The sequence below is a fragment of the Dipodomys ordii genome, unplaced genomic scaffold, assembly GCF_000151885.1.
Source record: "Dipodomys ordii isolate 6190 unplaced genomic scaffold, Dord_2.0 Scaffold136, whole genome shotgun sequence".
Lineage (NCBI taxonomy): Eukaryota > Metazoa > Chordata > Mammalia > Rodentia > Heteromyidae > Dipodomys > Dipodomys ordii.
Genome location: NW_012267352.1, coordinates 3984406 through 4000065, shown reverse-complemented (window position 1 = coordinate 4000065; position 15660 = coordinate 3984406). Strand labels below are relative to the sequence as shown.

The window sequence follows — 15660 nt, the reverse complement described above, 5'->3', positions numbered from 1 at the left end:
AGCGATATAAAAGAACAAAAATTAAAAATAAAAGAAAGAAGAGAGACAATACAGGAATTATGGAAAAATAGGAAAGCCAAAGTAGAATTAAGATTCTAATGCAGATTAATATTGACCATCACAGAAAGTATATACATATAAAAGAGTACATTTTATCCCCAAGTTTGTTGTTTTGATCTAATTATAAACAATGTTATAAAAAGATAATTTCTAAACATGTCCAAATTTGTTCTGTAATGCATCAGACTTTTTTATTCAATAAAAGTTGGTTGTAATTATTATTTGAATTTTGTCATTTCAAGATCATCTAATGTACCATAATTTCATTTCCTCATATTGGCATTATTTCAGGACAGTATTTTCAAAACCGGCTTATTGTTTACAAGACATAGGAATACTTTTTATAAGTATAAATCCCTACATCAAAATAATCGTAAAGTGTTTGTTAAAAATAAGAATTATCGGGCTGGGAAGGTGGCTCAGTGGTAGAGTGTTTGCCTTGCATGCCAGAGACCCTGGGTTCGATTCCTCAGCACCATATAAGCAAAAAGAAAAAAGCGGGAAGTGGCGCTGCGGCTCAAGTGGTAGAGTGCTAGCTTTGAGCTGAAGAGCTGAGGGACAGGGCTCGGGCCCAGAGTTCAGGCCCCACAACCGGATCCAAAAAAAAAAAAGAATTATCTAAATTCCCCCCAAAATACTAAAATATTTCTATCAAAGTGACATTAAATTAACTTTTCAATTGAGTTTCAATCACATTTTTATTGCTTAAATGAAACTGAAGTTTGTGAAAAACTGCTTGGCACTAGGCACAACATGACATGTCTTTAACTTTAATCACAGTTGACAAATTAAATGTATAATAGTAAAATTAGCATAAATGGATTATATTGTAAATACTGCAATTGCATCCTTCAAAGGCACAACTGAAAGTTAAGGGAAAGAATGCCACATAAGAACGGAAAATCTTTCTGTTTACTTATTTCCAAATGTGGTTAGTCACTAGTTCCTTCAATTAGAGAAAATGTTAATAGTTTCCAGGGAAAGTCTTATTTAAAAAGCACTGGCATTTTTTTTCAAATAAAATGATCTCTCACGTTAGGAAGAACTGTGGCCTTACCATTTAGTAATTTGGTAAAGACTGAAAAGACCTCTGTGTGATCTCAGCTGGCTAGATTTTTCACAACCAGAGGAAGCATTGTATTATTTCGGGGAACTGTCTCATTCTCTGTTAAGAAGAATAAGGTCAAAGAGAAGCAGCTGAAATAGTCAGGGACATTTTCACCTGTGTTTTCATACTCACATCTAGCCTTATTTCTCAATAAATGTTTCCAATTCATGAATATAATTATGTTCACATAGATCTTTTAAATTGCTATAATTCATAAAAGAAACTCACCAAAGCATTATTTCTTCACTATTTAAAACTGTATATGTCTTTAAAATAGATCGTTAGTTTTTTTTTTTCATTGATACATTTACCTAGAAAGCTGGAAAAAGGAGCAGGTATAATCTGAACATTGTACTTTCAACAATTTATTTAAATGAAGACCTTAGCATGTCAAAATGGAAGAGGAAACTCTAAATTAAAAATGACATAGAGGAAACAGGTTATCAGGCATTTAAAGGGTTTTGTCCAATTATAGTATTTCACAGAAAACATCAGTGGTACTCAGACATTCAGAACTTTCACACCCAATCTTGACAAAGAAGTTCAATAATTTCCATGGAAAATAATAAACAAGAAGAAGCCAGGATCCTCAAAATTCTCAGAAAGAAACAAAATACTAGAAAATATAAAAGCATGAAGTAACTCATCTATCCAGTTCTTGAAACAAACACTACTTTTACAGATAGATCAAATAAAATATTAAATGAAAAATAGTATAGACCTGATCGCAAAATTCAAGAATTCCCCAAATCCAAAAGTTAAGAATCTCTGTACATGTGGAGGACAAGTTGAAAAGGATACAAGCTATATATTTATGATCATATAAAATAATGTTAAGCAAAGTGAAACCAATATAGGGACACAAATATCTTTTTTCTTGCTTGTTATTTTTCTAATGTATTTATAATGTACCATGTGATTTTTTTTTGTTTCTTTGTGTATTCCTCTTGCAGAGTATAACCCCAGTTTTCATTGTATTTGATGACAGTGCCCTGCATCTTGTATATATACTTCTCTAATTCCGGGAAGGGTAAGGAAAAAACAAAATGCTTAAATAAGATACAGGTTATCCCATTGTTACAATGAGATGTACAAAACACTATGTTGAAAATGAACTTTACAACTTCGGGGGTGGTGGGAGAGGGAGTTGTAGTCGTGGAGGTGGGAGGGAAGAGATGGATGGAAGAAAACAATGGAGGAGACTACAATGCTCAATAGGAAATGTACTCATTACCTTGATCGTGTAACTGTAAACCCTCTGTACAGCATTTTTAAATAAAAAATGTATAAAAAAAGAATCTCTAGGTCCTCTAGATTTCTAGCCCTCAAGGAAAACTTCCAGGAACAAAGCAACTTTACATAATAGTACACTCAAAACTGAACCTTTATCTCATTGTCAGTAACTAGGATAAGGCAAGACATTCAGTTTAAATCTAAAAAGTATAAGACATACTAACCAACAATTATTATGAGATTCTGCTGGCACAAACCAGTCAACAGAAAACCATTTCAGCACCTGTAACGTCAGAAACTTCAACAATTTGAAAGCCAAGTTTGTAGTTGAAATACTTCATGATCAAGAGATAGAACAGAAAATAGTAAAATATATGAAGTTTCAAGTAAACATAGGAAAGAATAAAATAAAAAGTACATGCAAACAGGGTCATTAAATTCAGATATTAACATAAAATTAAGAGTCTTATTTAGTCATGAAAAATAATTATGTTGACTGTCAAAGAAAATTTGTGGAGATCATCAGCAGGGTTAGTAAAACAAACCAGAATGAGAAAGACAAATATTAATTCTTCTCTATCATATGCGGAGCCAAGATTTTAAAAAATCAATTGCTGACATGTGAATAAAATTAAGATCATTGATCGAGTTGAAATCAGTGGATGAAGGAAGCCAAGGAAGAGAGCAATAAAGTGTGACTGTAGCTCTAGTATTTTATATTTCCTTATGAAATTAAAATAATACCTATTAATATTGTTTAAAAGATAAGGAAGAGAATATGAAAGGGAAATGGAGAGGAGAATTTATCAGAGTATATTATATATGTGTATATGAAAATATAATAAATCTCTTGTTACATTTATTTTTTCATGCAAAAGAGCACTATAGCACCAAGAAAAGAAAGAAGGTATCTACTTCAGCACCCAGAGAATATGTACTTCATGCTACCTCTACACTCATGAAGACCCAGCACAATGGGGGACAGAGAAAATGGAAATGCTAAATTAAACATAAATTTTGTGCTATAATTATTCAATAACAATATTTATATCTAATGTGATGACTTAGTTATATGACCATATCTAAAAATAAAGTACTTTTTAATTTATTTGTTAATTATCTCTGAAAATAGAGTCAACCCCAACACAGCAAAATAAGCATTTATTCAAACATTTGTCCTAAATTAAAATGAGAAGTCCTCAGCTACAGGACTTTGAGAATTTTGCTTTTGCTATCAACTTTAAGAGCTGTTGGTTTGAGACCATGCATCATTTTACTTATGAAAATATCTTTGATGATATTCTGGATTCCTCAAGCAAATTTTCTCCAAAAGTAAAACTTTGAGGGCTTTATTAAGCTATACATGTGTATATATATATATATATATATATATATATATATATGTATATGTATGTATATGTATGTATATGTGTATGTGTGTATGTATATAAATATATGTATATGTATATATATTAAAAAATGGAGACTCAGCATGTAGGTTATTTTTAGCTATCTTCCTCAACACACACAAGTCCACAGATTCAATCCCCAACATCTCAGAAAACATAAGAGATCAAAAATAAATAACAGAAATCTTTACACTCTGTAATAAACATATCCTTAAGGAGAACAAGGCATCGAGTATGTCTTCACAAGCCTAATGCAATGAATGAAAAAGAAATATAAAACACAGATCTAATAACTACAATGTGAATTATTCACATGGATATATTATTGACTTACTTTGAACTCCATGGGAGCGTACTATTTTCCAAGTTTCTGATGCCACTTCCTTGACATCTACTTGATAGTGATGAATCGGCACACCGCCATGGGACTCTGGTTTGTTGAAAGAAATCTTGGCCGTGGTCTGTGACAGCTCTATTATCTTCACGCCATGGGGACTGGATGGGACATCTACAAAGTAAAAAGCATACGGAAAATATACAACAGGCAATGCAGATCACCATTTTTTAAGACTTGTGGCTTTAGGAAAATTAGAAAGGAAAGAAAACTGTTGGGCTTGCTTTCAGACCTGAATTAATGCTTCAAAATTCAAGAATAAATGTACCTTTCTATTAGCACATCCAGTAATAATAAATTGCAAATGGAACTCTCAATATTAATTTATAGAGGAAATATTTTGCTTTCCTGTTTTCTATACAATAGAAATATTGAGGTCAAGGAAAACAAGCCTGTGTACATGTGTGTATACATATATGCATACATATGTACATGCTGTCAAAAGTGAGACAAAGTCAAGCACAGATGGAGAAAGAAAAGATCATTACATTGGAAGAAGCCATGTATCAATAGAATTATTCCATTAATCACAGCCATTTTGAAAACTGAGAATTATAGAATCACAGTGAAAGGCCAATCTGGACAGAAAAGTTTTGATATTATTTTTCTTTTACTATCTATTGGACTAATTTGTAGATTTAAAGACATAGTTATTACAAATGAGGGAAAGCATGAAACCTATATTATTTAAGCCCATACCTGGTTACAGTACCAGCTGTACCAAGCAATATGCTAAAACTGTGAGGATCACCTTAGCAGGCTAGCTTCAGCAGCAACCTCCATGATACTCCATGGAGGTGAAGCAAGATATAGTGAAGCATGCCTATAATCCCAGAGATGATAGGAAGCCAAAAGTAGGCAGATGACTGCATGAGAGTGAATTGTGGCACCATTTTTAAAATATCCAGGAATACTACTAGGAAATGAGTAATGGAATGGGGTGGGGGATGGTTCATACACGGGAGATGTGTAGACAAATGGATGGGGAAAGAGTGAAGAATGTGGTCAAGAAAAATAAGAAAAATATGGGAAGGGGTGGTTGAAAGAGGGGTGAAAATGTTGAAAGGATGACAGGTGAAGATGCTTTGTTAAACTGAAAAATAAATCAATACATATCCTAAAATCTTAAGTGAGGAATAGAGTAGGTTGAAAATAAAGAGTAGTTGTAATACTCTCCTAAGAATATCCTCTTTTGATCTCAGTGTGTGAATGCTTAGAATGCTGTTTAGTCATGTCCCAGTGTAATTTTTTTTTCTTTTACTATCCATTGGATTAACTTGTGGATTTAAAGATATATTTAGTTATGACAAATGAGAGAAAACATGCAACCTACATTTCTTTGGATCTAGCTTACTTTGTTTAATATAATTTTTCCAGGTCATACCATTTCCTTAAGGATAGGGCAATACCATTCTTTCTGATGGAAGCATAGAACTCCATTGTGAATATATATACCACATTGTCTTGATCCATTCATCCACTGAGGGGCATCTGGGTTTGATCCATATCTTAGCTATGATAAATACTGCTGCAATAAACATAATTGTGCTGATGGCTTTAGTGTGGGCTGGTTTATGGTCATTTAGGTAAATGCCCAGAAGTGGGACTGGTGGGTTATAAAGAAGCTCTATGTTTAGTCTTTTGAGGAACCTCCAAACCACTTACAAGAGTAGTTGAACAAGATTACCACCAACAGTGTAGTTATGTTCCTTTTTGACCACTTTCTTGCCAGCATCTGTTATTATTAGTTTTTTTAAATATATAATGACCATTCTAACTGAGGTGAGGTAGAATCTCAATGGCTCAATACTCATATGGATATGACCATATAAAATGGTGTTTATAGAAATGAACTCCAAGAAACCAAAACAGTAGGATTTTTATCATTCTGTTTGAAATCCTTCTTTCCCTCCCTTCTCTCCCTCCCCTCCTTCCTTCCCTCCCCTCCTTCCTTCCCTCCTATCCTTCCTTCCTTCCTTCCTTCCTTCCTTCCTTCCTTCCTTCCTTCCTTCCTTCCTTGCTTCCTTCCTACCTTCCTTCCTTCCTCCCCTCCTTCCTTCCCTCCTATCCTTCCTTCCTTCCTTCCTTCCTTCCTTCCTTCCTTCCTTCCTTCCTTCCTTCCTTCCTTCCTTCCTACCTTCCTTCCTTCTTTCCTTCTTGCTTCCTTGCTTCCTTGCTCCCTCTCCACTTTGGCATATTCCTTTTTCTAACTGTTTTTGATTTCTGCAATCTTTGTCTTGGGTAAAGTTTATCTGTTTTGGGGAGGAAAATTGGAAATGGTGGGACAAAGAGTGATCCAATTCAACAGTGATACTAACTGGACACTATGTTGAAAATGAAGTTTACAACTTGGGGTGTCAAGGGAATCAGCAGTGGAAAGAGTGGAAGAAAATGCAGGAGGGGGTAACACTGTTCAAAAAGAAACGTACTCATTACCTGACTTATGTAACTGAAACCCCTCTGTACATCACCTTTAAAATAAAATTTAAACTTAAAAAGGAAAATAAAACAATAAAAAATAGAAATTGAAAAGTAAGAATGTTGAAAGTAGTGACATGAGCTGCTTTGTTCAGTGCCAGCTATTCTGTATAGCTACTTAAATAAAATAAAAATATTAAAAAAATCTATGAAAAACAGAGCTGAAGAAATGGCTCAACAATGTCTTGCAGCCTAGGTACCCACAAGCCCCTGAGTTCAAAACCTTTGCAATACGATAAAAAAACTAAGGAAAAATAAACTTAATTTAATCACTAATAAAGTTTGTTTTGACAAATATTTTCTTTATATTATATTTAGATGAATGTTTGAGGGATCTATTAGGCTGACAGAAAGTGCAGATATTTTGAAATAAATATACTTCAATTTATTGATTCTACTATTTATACTGCACTTATATTTAGTTAAAATATTGAATTCGAAATCGTTTTAAAATAAAGACAAAAATCTCTCTAGAGTAGTTTATGGCATGGATTGATTAATTGGCTTATCACAAGTAAAAGGAGATATCTTTGGTGGAAATTTCATTTTAATTTCTGATATAAAACATGTTTTAAATTATGTTTCTAAGGTGAAAATGTTGAGAAGAAAATGTGAAAGAAAAATATCTCAAAGAGGAAATGATTAAAATCCGTATTTAAGAAATCCTAAGGATTTATTGTAATAATAAATACTACAGGGAATTCTCTTTATTACTCCATTCTCTTTCCATATTATGTATAGTATAATTTTTGATATTAAAAAGGAAACAAGATTGTAATTTTACGATATGTAAATACATATAATATGCGTATGTGTGTATATATACATGTATATATGACATCAATTAAATATTCCTATAAACTCATGTGGCAGTGAAAAATCAAATGCCCTCTATATTATAGAGTTGAGAAAAGAGATGACATAATACAGTCCTGGGCAAGATTCCAAGAAGGCAATTTATGGCCTTTTGGATATAAACATTATAAGTGCTACAGCATTGTATATTCCAACTCTAATTACTAACTGTAAAATATGTAGAGATGTTATGAAATATGTTGTATCATAACACTAAGGCTCAAAAATAAATGTATAGAATACTGATACCTCCAAAGTTTCTACTACGGATTTTTTTGAATTAACTTTAAATAGTTGTACAAAGTAAGTGTCATTTAACAAAGAAGGTCCTGAATAAAATGGATTTTGATGAATGTCACCTCTTTCTACAGTCTCTCCCATCCTTGCCAACCTAGCCCTTCCCTCACTTTACTAGTTTTGTGGGATATACACTGCAAAATCTTATCAATAAATATAAGTGATAAGATTGTTAAGTAATACATTAAGCTATTATATATAAACAGTGCCATTTTCACATTTTTAAATAAGTTATCGTATGGACATTTCTTCTGTAGGTTTGATCCAAAATAGTATTATAAAATAAACAAAAATATATTGTCTTTAATAATTTTGAAAATGTTTCTGTTCACAAAAAATAATTGAGTGTATCATGTATTCTAAGATTGTAATTACAATCTCTAAGAGAAAAAATACACAATTTCAATAAAGGCAAAATAATATATCTAAGAAGGAAGATGAATCATCAACCGATCTATAAAAATGCTTGATACAACTTATCGTCATATGCACCCAATTCAAAACCACAATGAGATATCGAGTTACTATTAATGTAAACACCAAAAATATCATGTTTACCTTAGCAAATGTCAATTTTATCGTGCTCAATACCATATTTTGAAGTCTATTTTTATGAATACTTATATCTAATGAGTATCTGTATATATTTATACATATATGTATACTTTTATACATATAAACATATATATATATATATACTTAGTTAAAACTCACTAAGTAGTATATTACTTCAAATAGTTATAATTCCACATAGTTAAGTTCACAGAAACCACTCTACATATTTCAGAAATAAAATATTTCATCATCAACTACGTATATTTACTATAGATCTGATATATATTGTTCATCTCTAAGTATAATCATATAGCTCTCGACTTAACTTTTCCTGTCTCCTCTCCTCTCTATGCCTAAGGAAAACAATCGTGGTACTATTTACTTCTGCAAGATAAAATATTTTGCTGTAATCTATGAGTAGAACAGGAGGTATTTTCCTTTTGGTGTCTGGCCTCTTTCATTGAACATAATGTTCTACAGGTAAATCCACATAAGCACACATGGGATTTCATCTTTCTGTTATACTTGAAATGCACCCATTTGTGTAGTGTGCCATGCTTTCCCTGATCCATACACCTGTCAGTGGGCACACCAAATGATTAAGATCTTGGCTAGTGTGAAAGTACTGCAATGAACACAGGGGCAAAGATGTCTCTTCACCATGCTCCCCCCAGTTTCCCTGGCATAAACACCCAGTTGTTCCTAATATTTAGTGTTAAAAGTTGTAGATCTACAGAACTACATATATATAGATATGTGTGTGTGTTACATTATATATGCATCAATATAGTTGTGACTTTGAGACTGATTTTGAGGAGTGGAAGAGAAGTTAAGAGAATGATGAAAGGTGAGTAGTAGTAAAACACTTTTTGTCCATCTATAAACATAGTATAATAAAATTCACTGAAATTTGATAAATAATTGAAGGGTAAGGAATCCTCCTTACAGAAAGGAGCAATAGATGGAGGTTAGTCTGAGTAAATTATAATGCATGTATGTGTGCAATGCCCCATTGAACACTCTTAATATAGTTAATATTTAATCAATGGAATAACAGGATCTTCTGGAGGGGGGTACCACTAGGAAAGAGGGAGGATAAACAGATAGAATTAGTGAGGGTAAATATTGTTGAAGAACTTTTCATTCATGTATTACCTCAGAAAAATATAATTTATTACAATGTATTACAGATGATGAGTGAAGAAGAGTCTTATAGAGAGTGGATTTTCTTAGGGAACATTGTACCCTTGGTGTAACCCTTGTACACAAAGATGCACTAATAAAATGCAGTTAAAAAATAAGGAAGCTTTTCCATGCTAGGACATTTAGAGAATGATGCTTTCTATTCAGTGGAAGTAAGTGAATTTCAAAGTGAACTCAATTTGGCCTGCATCTGGCTCAGATCCATTTGAGTAGAAGGACCAGGAGATTGACTCTGATTAATGTCATATCTACAGAATTCTGTTCAATTGATAAAAGTTTAACCAGTAAGCAGATCTCTGTTCTCAAAAGTGACTATTATAAGACTTATTCATGTCTAGGGTCAACATAGAGATGTCGGTTTCATGATATTTGTGAATTAAATCAATCTCAGAAAGAAAACCCAGCTATTGGATTTGACAAGGTCTCAGTAGGTTAAAAAGATGAGTCAAAACTGACAAGTTGAGATATAATAGGGGGAAGTATGGAGTCCCGAACTGAGGTTAGAAAAATCAATAGCGAAATACAACATGGGAAGCCTCACCTGGGACAAGTGGAACTATCTAAGTAGAACAAACTGCCATATGATTTTTTAAAGTAACAAAATCCAATAAAATTATATTATTTAATACAGTGTCCCCTAAGAGCAGTCATTTTTTTTTCATTTTACTATGCACTGATCTAAGATATTTAGATGTATGTACAAAATCTAAAAACATATTGGCTCGCTGTCATCTTGCACAAAAGGCAAGTGACCAGTATAAATTAGAATTTAGCTCTAATAACAACTGTTAATTCATTATTTTGGGGGGAAGAGGAACTCATCATTTGTTTCACTTAATTCCACCAGTCTTTATAACAGTATGATCAGGTAGACAATGTGGTTATCACCTGTGGAGCATGAGCCAGCTCCCTCCACCACACGGAGGTGTCTGATGACCACTAAATCTGGCCTCTCATCTATAACTGACCAGCTATAAAAATTTTTGTTATTATACTCTATAAAATGTTTATACCATGCATGCACAACTATGTTACTATCATTAAGGAAGCAAATGGAAGACTAATATTTTGAGAATAAGAACAGTTCAACCATTGGAGTTGAAATAAAGAAATGATGAACTTAAGTATGAAAAATAAATGACAGTATTTGATACTGTTTAAAAAGTAAACAAACTATCCATTTCTTTCTTATGGTATTATTTGAAATTTATTAACAATAGCATGCAGTCCATACTTCGCCTTGTATTAAAGATTCTTACACCTTATAAAAATAAATTTATGCTTTCCATATAGTTGTCTCCCATAGAAAACTTAATCATAGAAAAATATAAGACAATATATAATGGTGTGCTGCTTTGAATACAATTATACAATTCATATATTGTATGAATTATAAATTCATATATTATGTAGAAGGTTAATATCCTATATGAGAAAATTTGCCTAATTTATTAACATTTTCAATTAATTTGAATAATGAATGCCACTGATCTTTAAAAATGGTATTATAATTTGTTATATTATAATTTGATGTAACTGGACATTTTTCATTTTCCTAGTACATAACTAAACTTCACAGTAGGTTATTCATAATACTAATCACAGAAAGTGTATTTCTCAAGAGTTTCATTAAAACTAATTGTCTTATGGCCTCACGGTAGGCAATAAATGTTACCTAATTTCTTTCTTTCCTTCATCTCATGTTTCCTCTTTTCTCATCATTTTAATTTCTTCAACTCATCACAGATTCTCACTACCTCCTTCTTTTATTTCTACCAAGGGGTGACTTGTTTCTTTCTATCATAATGTAAAAAACTTCCCCAATTTCTCAACGAGTGTTTGAATTAAACAAAAACAGGAAATCTAAGTTTCATAATAACTTGAATATTATGAGTTTTGTGAATTTTTTTAAGTTAAAAAATCTTCATGCGAAGTGGCACTATGGCTCAAGTGGTAGAGTGCTAGCCTTGAGCTGAAGAGTTGAAGTTCAGTGCTCAGGCCCACAATTCAAGCCCCATGATGGACCAAAAAAAAGCTTCATGACTTTTCCAACTAAAGACTCATTTGACAACTATTTAGAAAGCAACAAAAAATGGGCATCTTTACTGAATTAATATGAAATTAAAATTACATTAAGAACTGTTAGAAAATGATCTATTTTTTCTTCAAAGAAGATAACATACTAAATGATATTTTGGTACTTGTATGAAATTTATTGTTTAAAAGACTATTTAAAAATTCTGATTTGTATTAAAAGGGTATTTTCACATTCTTAATCTAGTTAAACATAATATCAAATTAAGTAAATAGTTGGACACTGACAGTTTACAGCTGTAATCCTAGCTACATAGGATGGTGAGATCTGGGTATTGTAGTTTGAAGCCAGCCAGGGCAAAAAAGTCCACAAGACTTTCATTTCCAATTAAGCACCAGAAAACCAGAGGCAGAGCAAAATACACAACCCTAGAGTTCATGGAGCAGAAGTGACAGAAAACACACACACACATACACACACACACACACACACACACACACACACACACACACAATCTATAATACATATATATATATAGAGAGAGAGAGAATGAGAGAGAGAGGTGGATATATCAGAGAGATATATCTAATTAAAATATAGTGAGATTTCCAGATTAAAATAATTGTGGTCAACATATATTTATCTTACCACTATACTGACAAATATCACAACTTTGTATCTACACATTAACATATTCTTTTTTCTTTCTTTCTTCCTTCCTTCCTTCCTTCCTTCCTTCCTTCTCCTTTCAATAAGATTTTTTTTTTTTGGTTGTGGGGCTTGAATGCTGGGCCTGAGCGCTGTCCTTGTGCTCTTCAGCTCAAGGAGAGCACTCTACCATTTGAACCACAGCACCTCTTCCGGTTTCCTGGTAGTTTATTGGAGATAAGAGTCTCATTAACTTTCCTGCCCGGGCTGGCTTTGAACCACTATCCCCAGATCTCACCCTCCTGAGTAGCTAGGATTACAGGTGTGAGCCACCAGTGCCTGGCAATAAGATTTTTTATACATACCTAGAGGAAGAACTTTTAAAAACAAGTTATAACCAAATATTTTTAAGCTTAAAATATGTGCAATTTAAGGCATTGGAATTTAAAATAAGGTAAGTATATACAACTGTTTAAGTATCTAGAACATGTGTGGACTAAAATACTTAATGTAAATGTAATTTGATTTTTTTTTTTTGGTCTGGGTCTTGAACTCTGGGCCTGAGTGCTGTCCCTCAGCTTTTCAGGTCAAAGCTAGCGCTCTACCACTTGAGCCACAGCACCACTTCTGGTTTTCTAGTGGTATATTGTAGATAAGAGTTTCACGGACTTTCCTGCCCAGGCTGGCTTTGAACTAAGATCCTCAGATCTAGCCTTCTGAGTAGCTAGGATTATAGGTGTGAGTCACTGGACCCTAGCTGTAATTTGATTTTTTATATGTTAAAATCCATGACACTTAATTTCACAAATAATTCACTTTTTAATTTTTTTGGAAATTAGAATAAACATATTGACTACTAAATACGTTGTAAGTTCATGCTAAATGTCAAATAAATGTGCTCCAAATTTTGTAGTCCTGGTTATCTCATTCCAATGATATCATTTAGTGACTTAGGAAAATATAAAGAAATACCATGTTAACATATACAATTAGAAGTTTCAATTTGAATAATTTAAATCATAAGATCTTATGAGATCTTAAAAGTTTATTTTTCTACACTTACCAGCTAAAGCAAGAAAATATTCCTGAAATCTTGTTCCTATACGGTTAGTGGCTGTGCAATTATATCGTCCAAAGTCATTGTCAGATGTGGGTGCAATCTAAAATAAACATTGAAATGAAAGTCAAAATTCAAGTAAGATCCACAAGGCTCTAGTATGCCTGCCATTTGCAAATAGGATCAATTATTCCCCAAACAATTACTAGCCATAATCTTTTTATCAGATAAGAATTTGAAACAATACACAAAACTTCACTTCTATATTACTAGGTTTATCTATTATTACATTAACTAAATCAATGTAACAGTTTGTTATATCTGAAATAGAAAAAAAGTTTTACCTACCTGTACGTAAATTACAGAAATAGTATATATATATATATATATATATATACATTTATTTAGATAATTAATTAGGAGATGATAATAAATTGATAACTAGATAGACAGATAGCTGATTGATAGAAACATTCATTGATAGATACATAGATAATTGGCAGATTGAAACAATAGAGGTATAAAATTGAAAACAGGAAGCTAATAAAAAAAAGTAATGTTAACATATTTTCCAATTTAAGCTTTAGATCAGCCAGAAGTTCAGTAAAAGCACAAACAAGTGTAATTTATCTCTAGTTTTTGAGTTTATGAATATAAAATATTAATGAAAATGAGCAGTAATTCTAAAGTCTTTCCAACAAGCCATTTTGCAAGACAATATTGCATTTGTGCAAATCTACACAGACAGAAATATGTTCTTCATATGTATTAATGTTATCATACCTACATTTTCACTCAACTCCTATCATTCTCTTTTAGTGTAGGTGGAAAATAGCTGACCTCAATCTTTACACATTTGAAATCCATAATTAAGTTAACCTTTGAAGATTGTATTGGCGAACAGTGGGAACAATCCTGTGATTCTAATGTGCAGAAATTCTGAAGTACCAATTCAGAAGAGAGATTTGATGACAGTAATAGATATAATTCTCAATTCTGGTAACCATTTTTAAGAGAGTTGCTGCTAATTCAATGCTATCCCAAAAGAGAGAAAAATGATTTTGTGGTAATAGGAGGCTATTAGCTAAGAGAGTAATTTTGAGGTCGATTGAAAATGGTAATTCTGACCCAGTAGAAAAAGGTGTCATTCGTTTTCTAGTCAGCTGTCCATCCAGCAATTGGACATAAGATTAAAATTTGCAATGATTACAGCTCTTAAATATGTACATCTGAGTGAATCAAAAATTCATTTTTTGCATTCATCTTTTAATAAGCAGGATTAATTTATGTCTTAAGATAATTTTACTAATGAGGAAGATCTAACTACGTAAATAGAAAGATATTTATAAACATAAATATATTATAAATTTATAAATATAAATATATTTGTCAAAGTTTGTAGAGTTCATAAGCTTTATAGACCATGATAATGACAATTCACCTTCTGAAGGTTAAAATGTGATTGTGACTTTAGCTAAGTATCACTATCCCACAATACTGTGAAGTTTATGAAATCATTTAATCTCAAGAAAGAAATTTTAAATAAGAAATATAATATGAACATAATTATATTATAAATATGAATATATTTATATAAAATTCATAAATATGTTATGTGTGTGTATTTTGTCTTTTTGTTCATAGTTGGATATAAGAGTCTCTTAAACTTTTTTTGTCCAGGCTGGAACCACAATTCTCAGATATTAACTTCGTGAATAGCTACTATTACAGGAGTGAACCATCTGCACCCAGCTACAATATTTGTTATTATTCTTAGGCCTATGAAAAAGGTTTCAAATATTCCAACACAAAGAATATGTTTATTGAATCGATCAATTCAGGGGCATTATTGCCAAAAGCAACAATGATTCTGCAAAATTTCTAGTTTACGCATTTTCATTGGAATCATTTTCAAAAGACTGAGCTCTTTTATTCCCACTGGAAGTTCAGGTATCAACTGGAGAAGCTTTACAAGTATCTCTTAAATAAGTGATTTATTTATTTTGTCATTTGGTTAACAAAGAAAATAATCCATCATATTACAGTTTAAGATTATTCTCAAAAGTTCTATTCTTAATGTAGGAAAATATATGCCCTGAAGCTTATTGGATATTTTCTGAGGAACACTATTAAAACACACAAACAAGCAAAGAAGCAATTAGAGTCCAAAATGACTTCACATGCAAACTTAGCAAATAACATTAAAACTTATCAAAATCTAAAAACACACATTGACCTCAACACAGTGATTACTGGTGACTTTTAACTTGCCACTGTCACCTCTGCACATATCTATATGGCAAAAACTCATGGCAAGAACTACAGAGC

General features: G+C 32.1%; 1 protein-coding gene across 3 annotated transcripts in view; it reads right to left on the bottom strand.

Annotated features, from left to right (window-relative positions):
- Ncam2 (neural cell adhesion molecule 2) overlaps positions 1-15660 on the bottom strand; it is a 310960-nt gene that overhangs the window by 48868 nt on the left and 246432 nt on the right. For all 3 annotated transcript variants that reach the window (XM_013031022.1, XM_013031024.1, XM_013031023.1), the window contains 2 exons: positions 13339-13435; positions 4145-4318 (listed from right to left, as the gene is read on the bottom strand). In XM_013031022.1, the coding sequence (XP_012886476.1) occupies positions 4145-4318; positions 13339-13435 (271 nt within the window). The remainder of the gene's footprint in view (positions 1-4144; positions 4319-13338; positions 13436-15660) is intronic.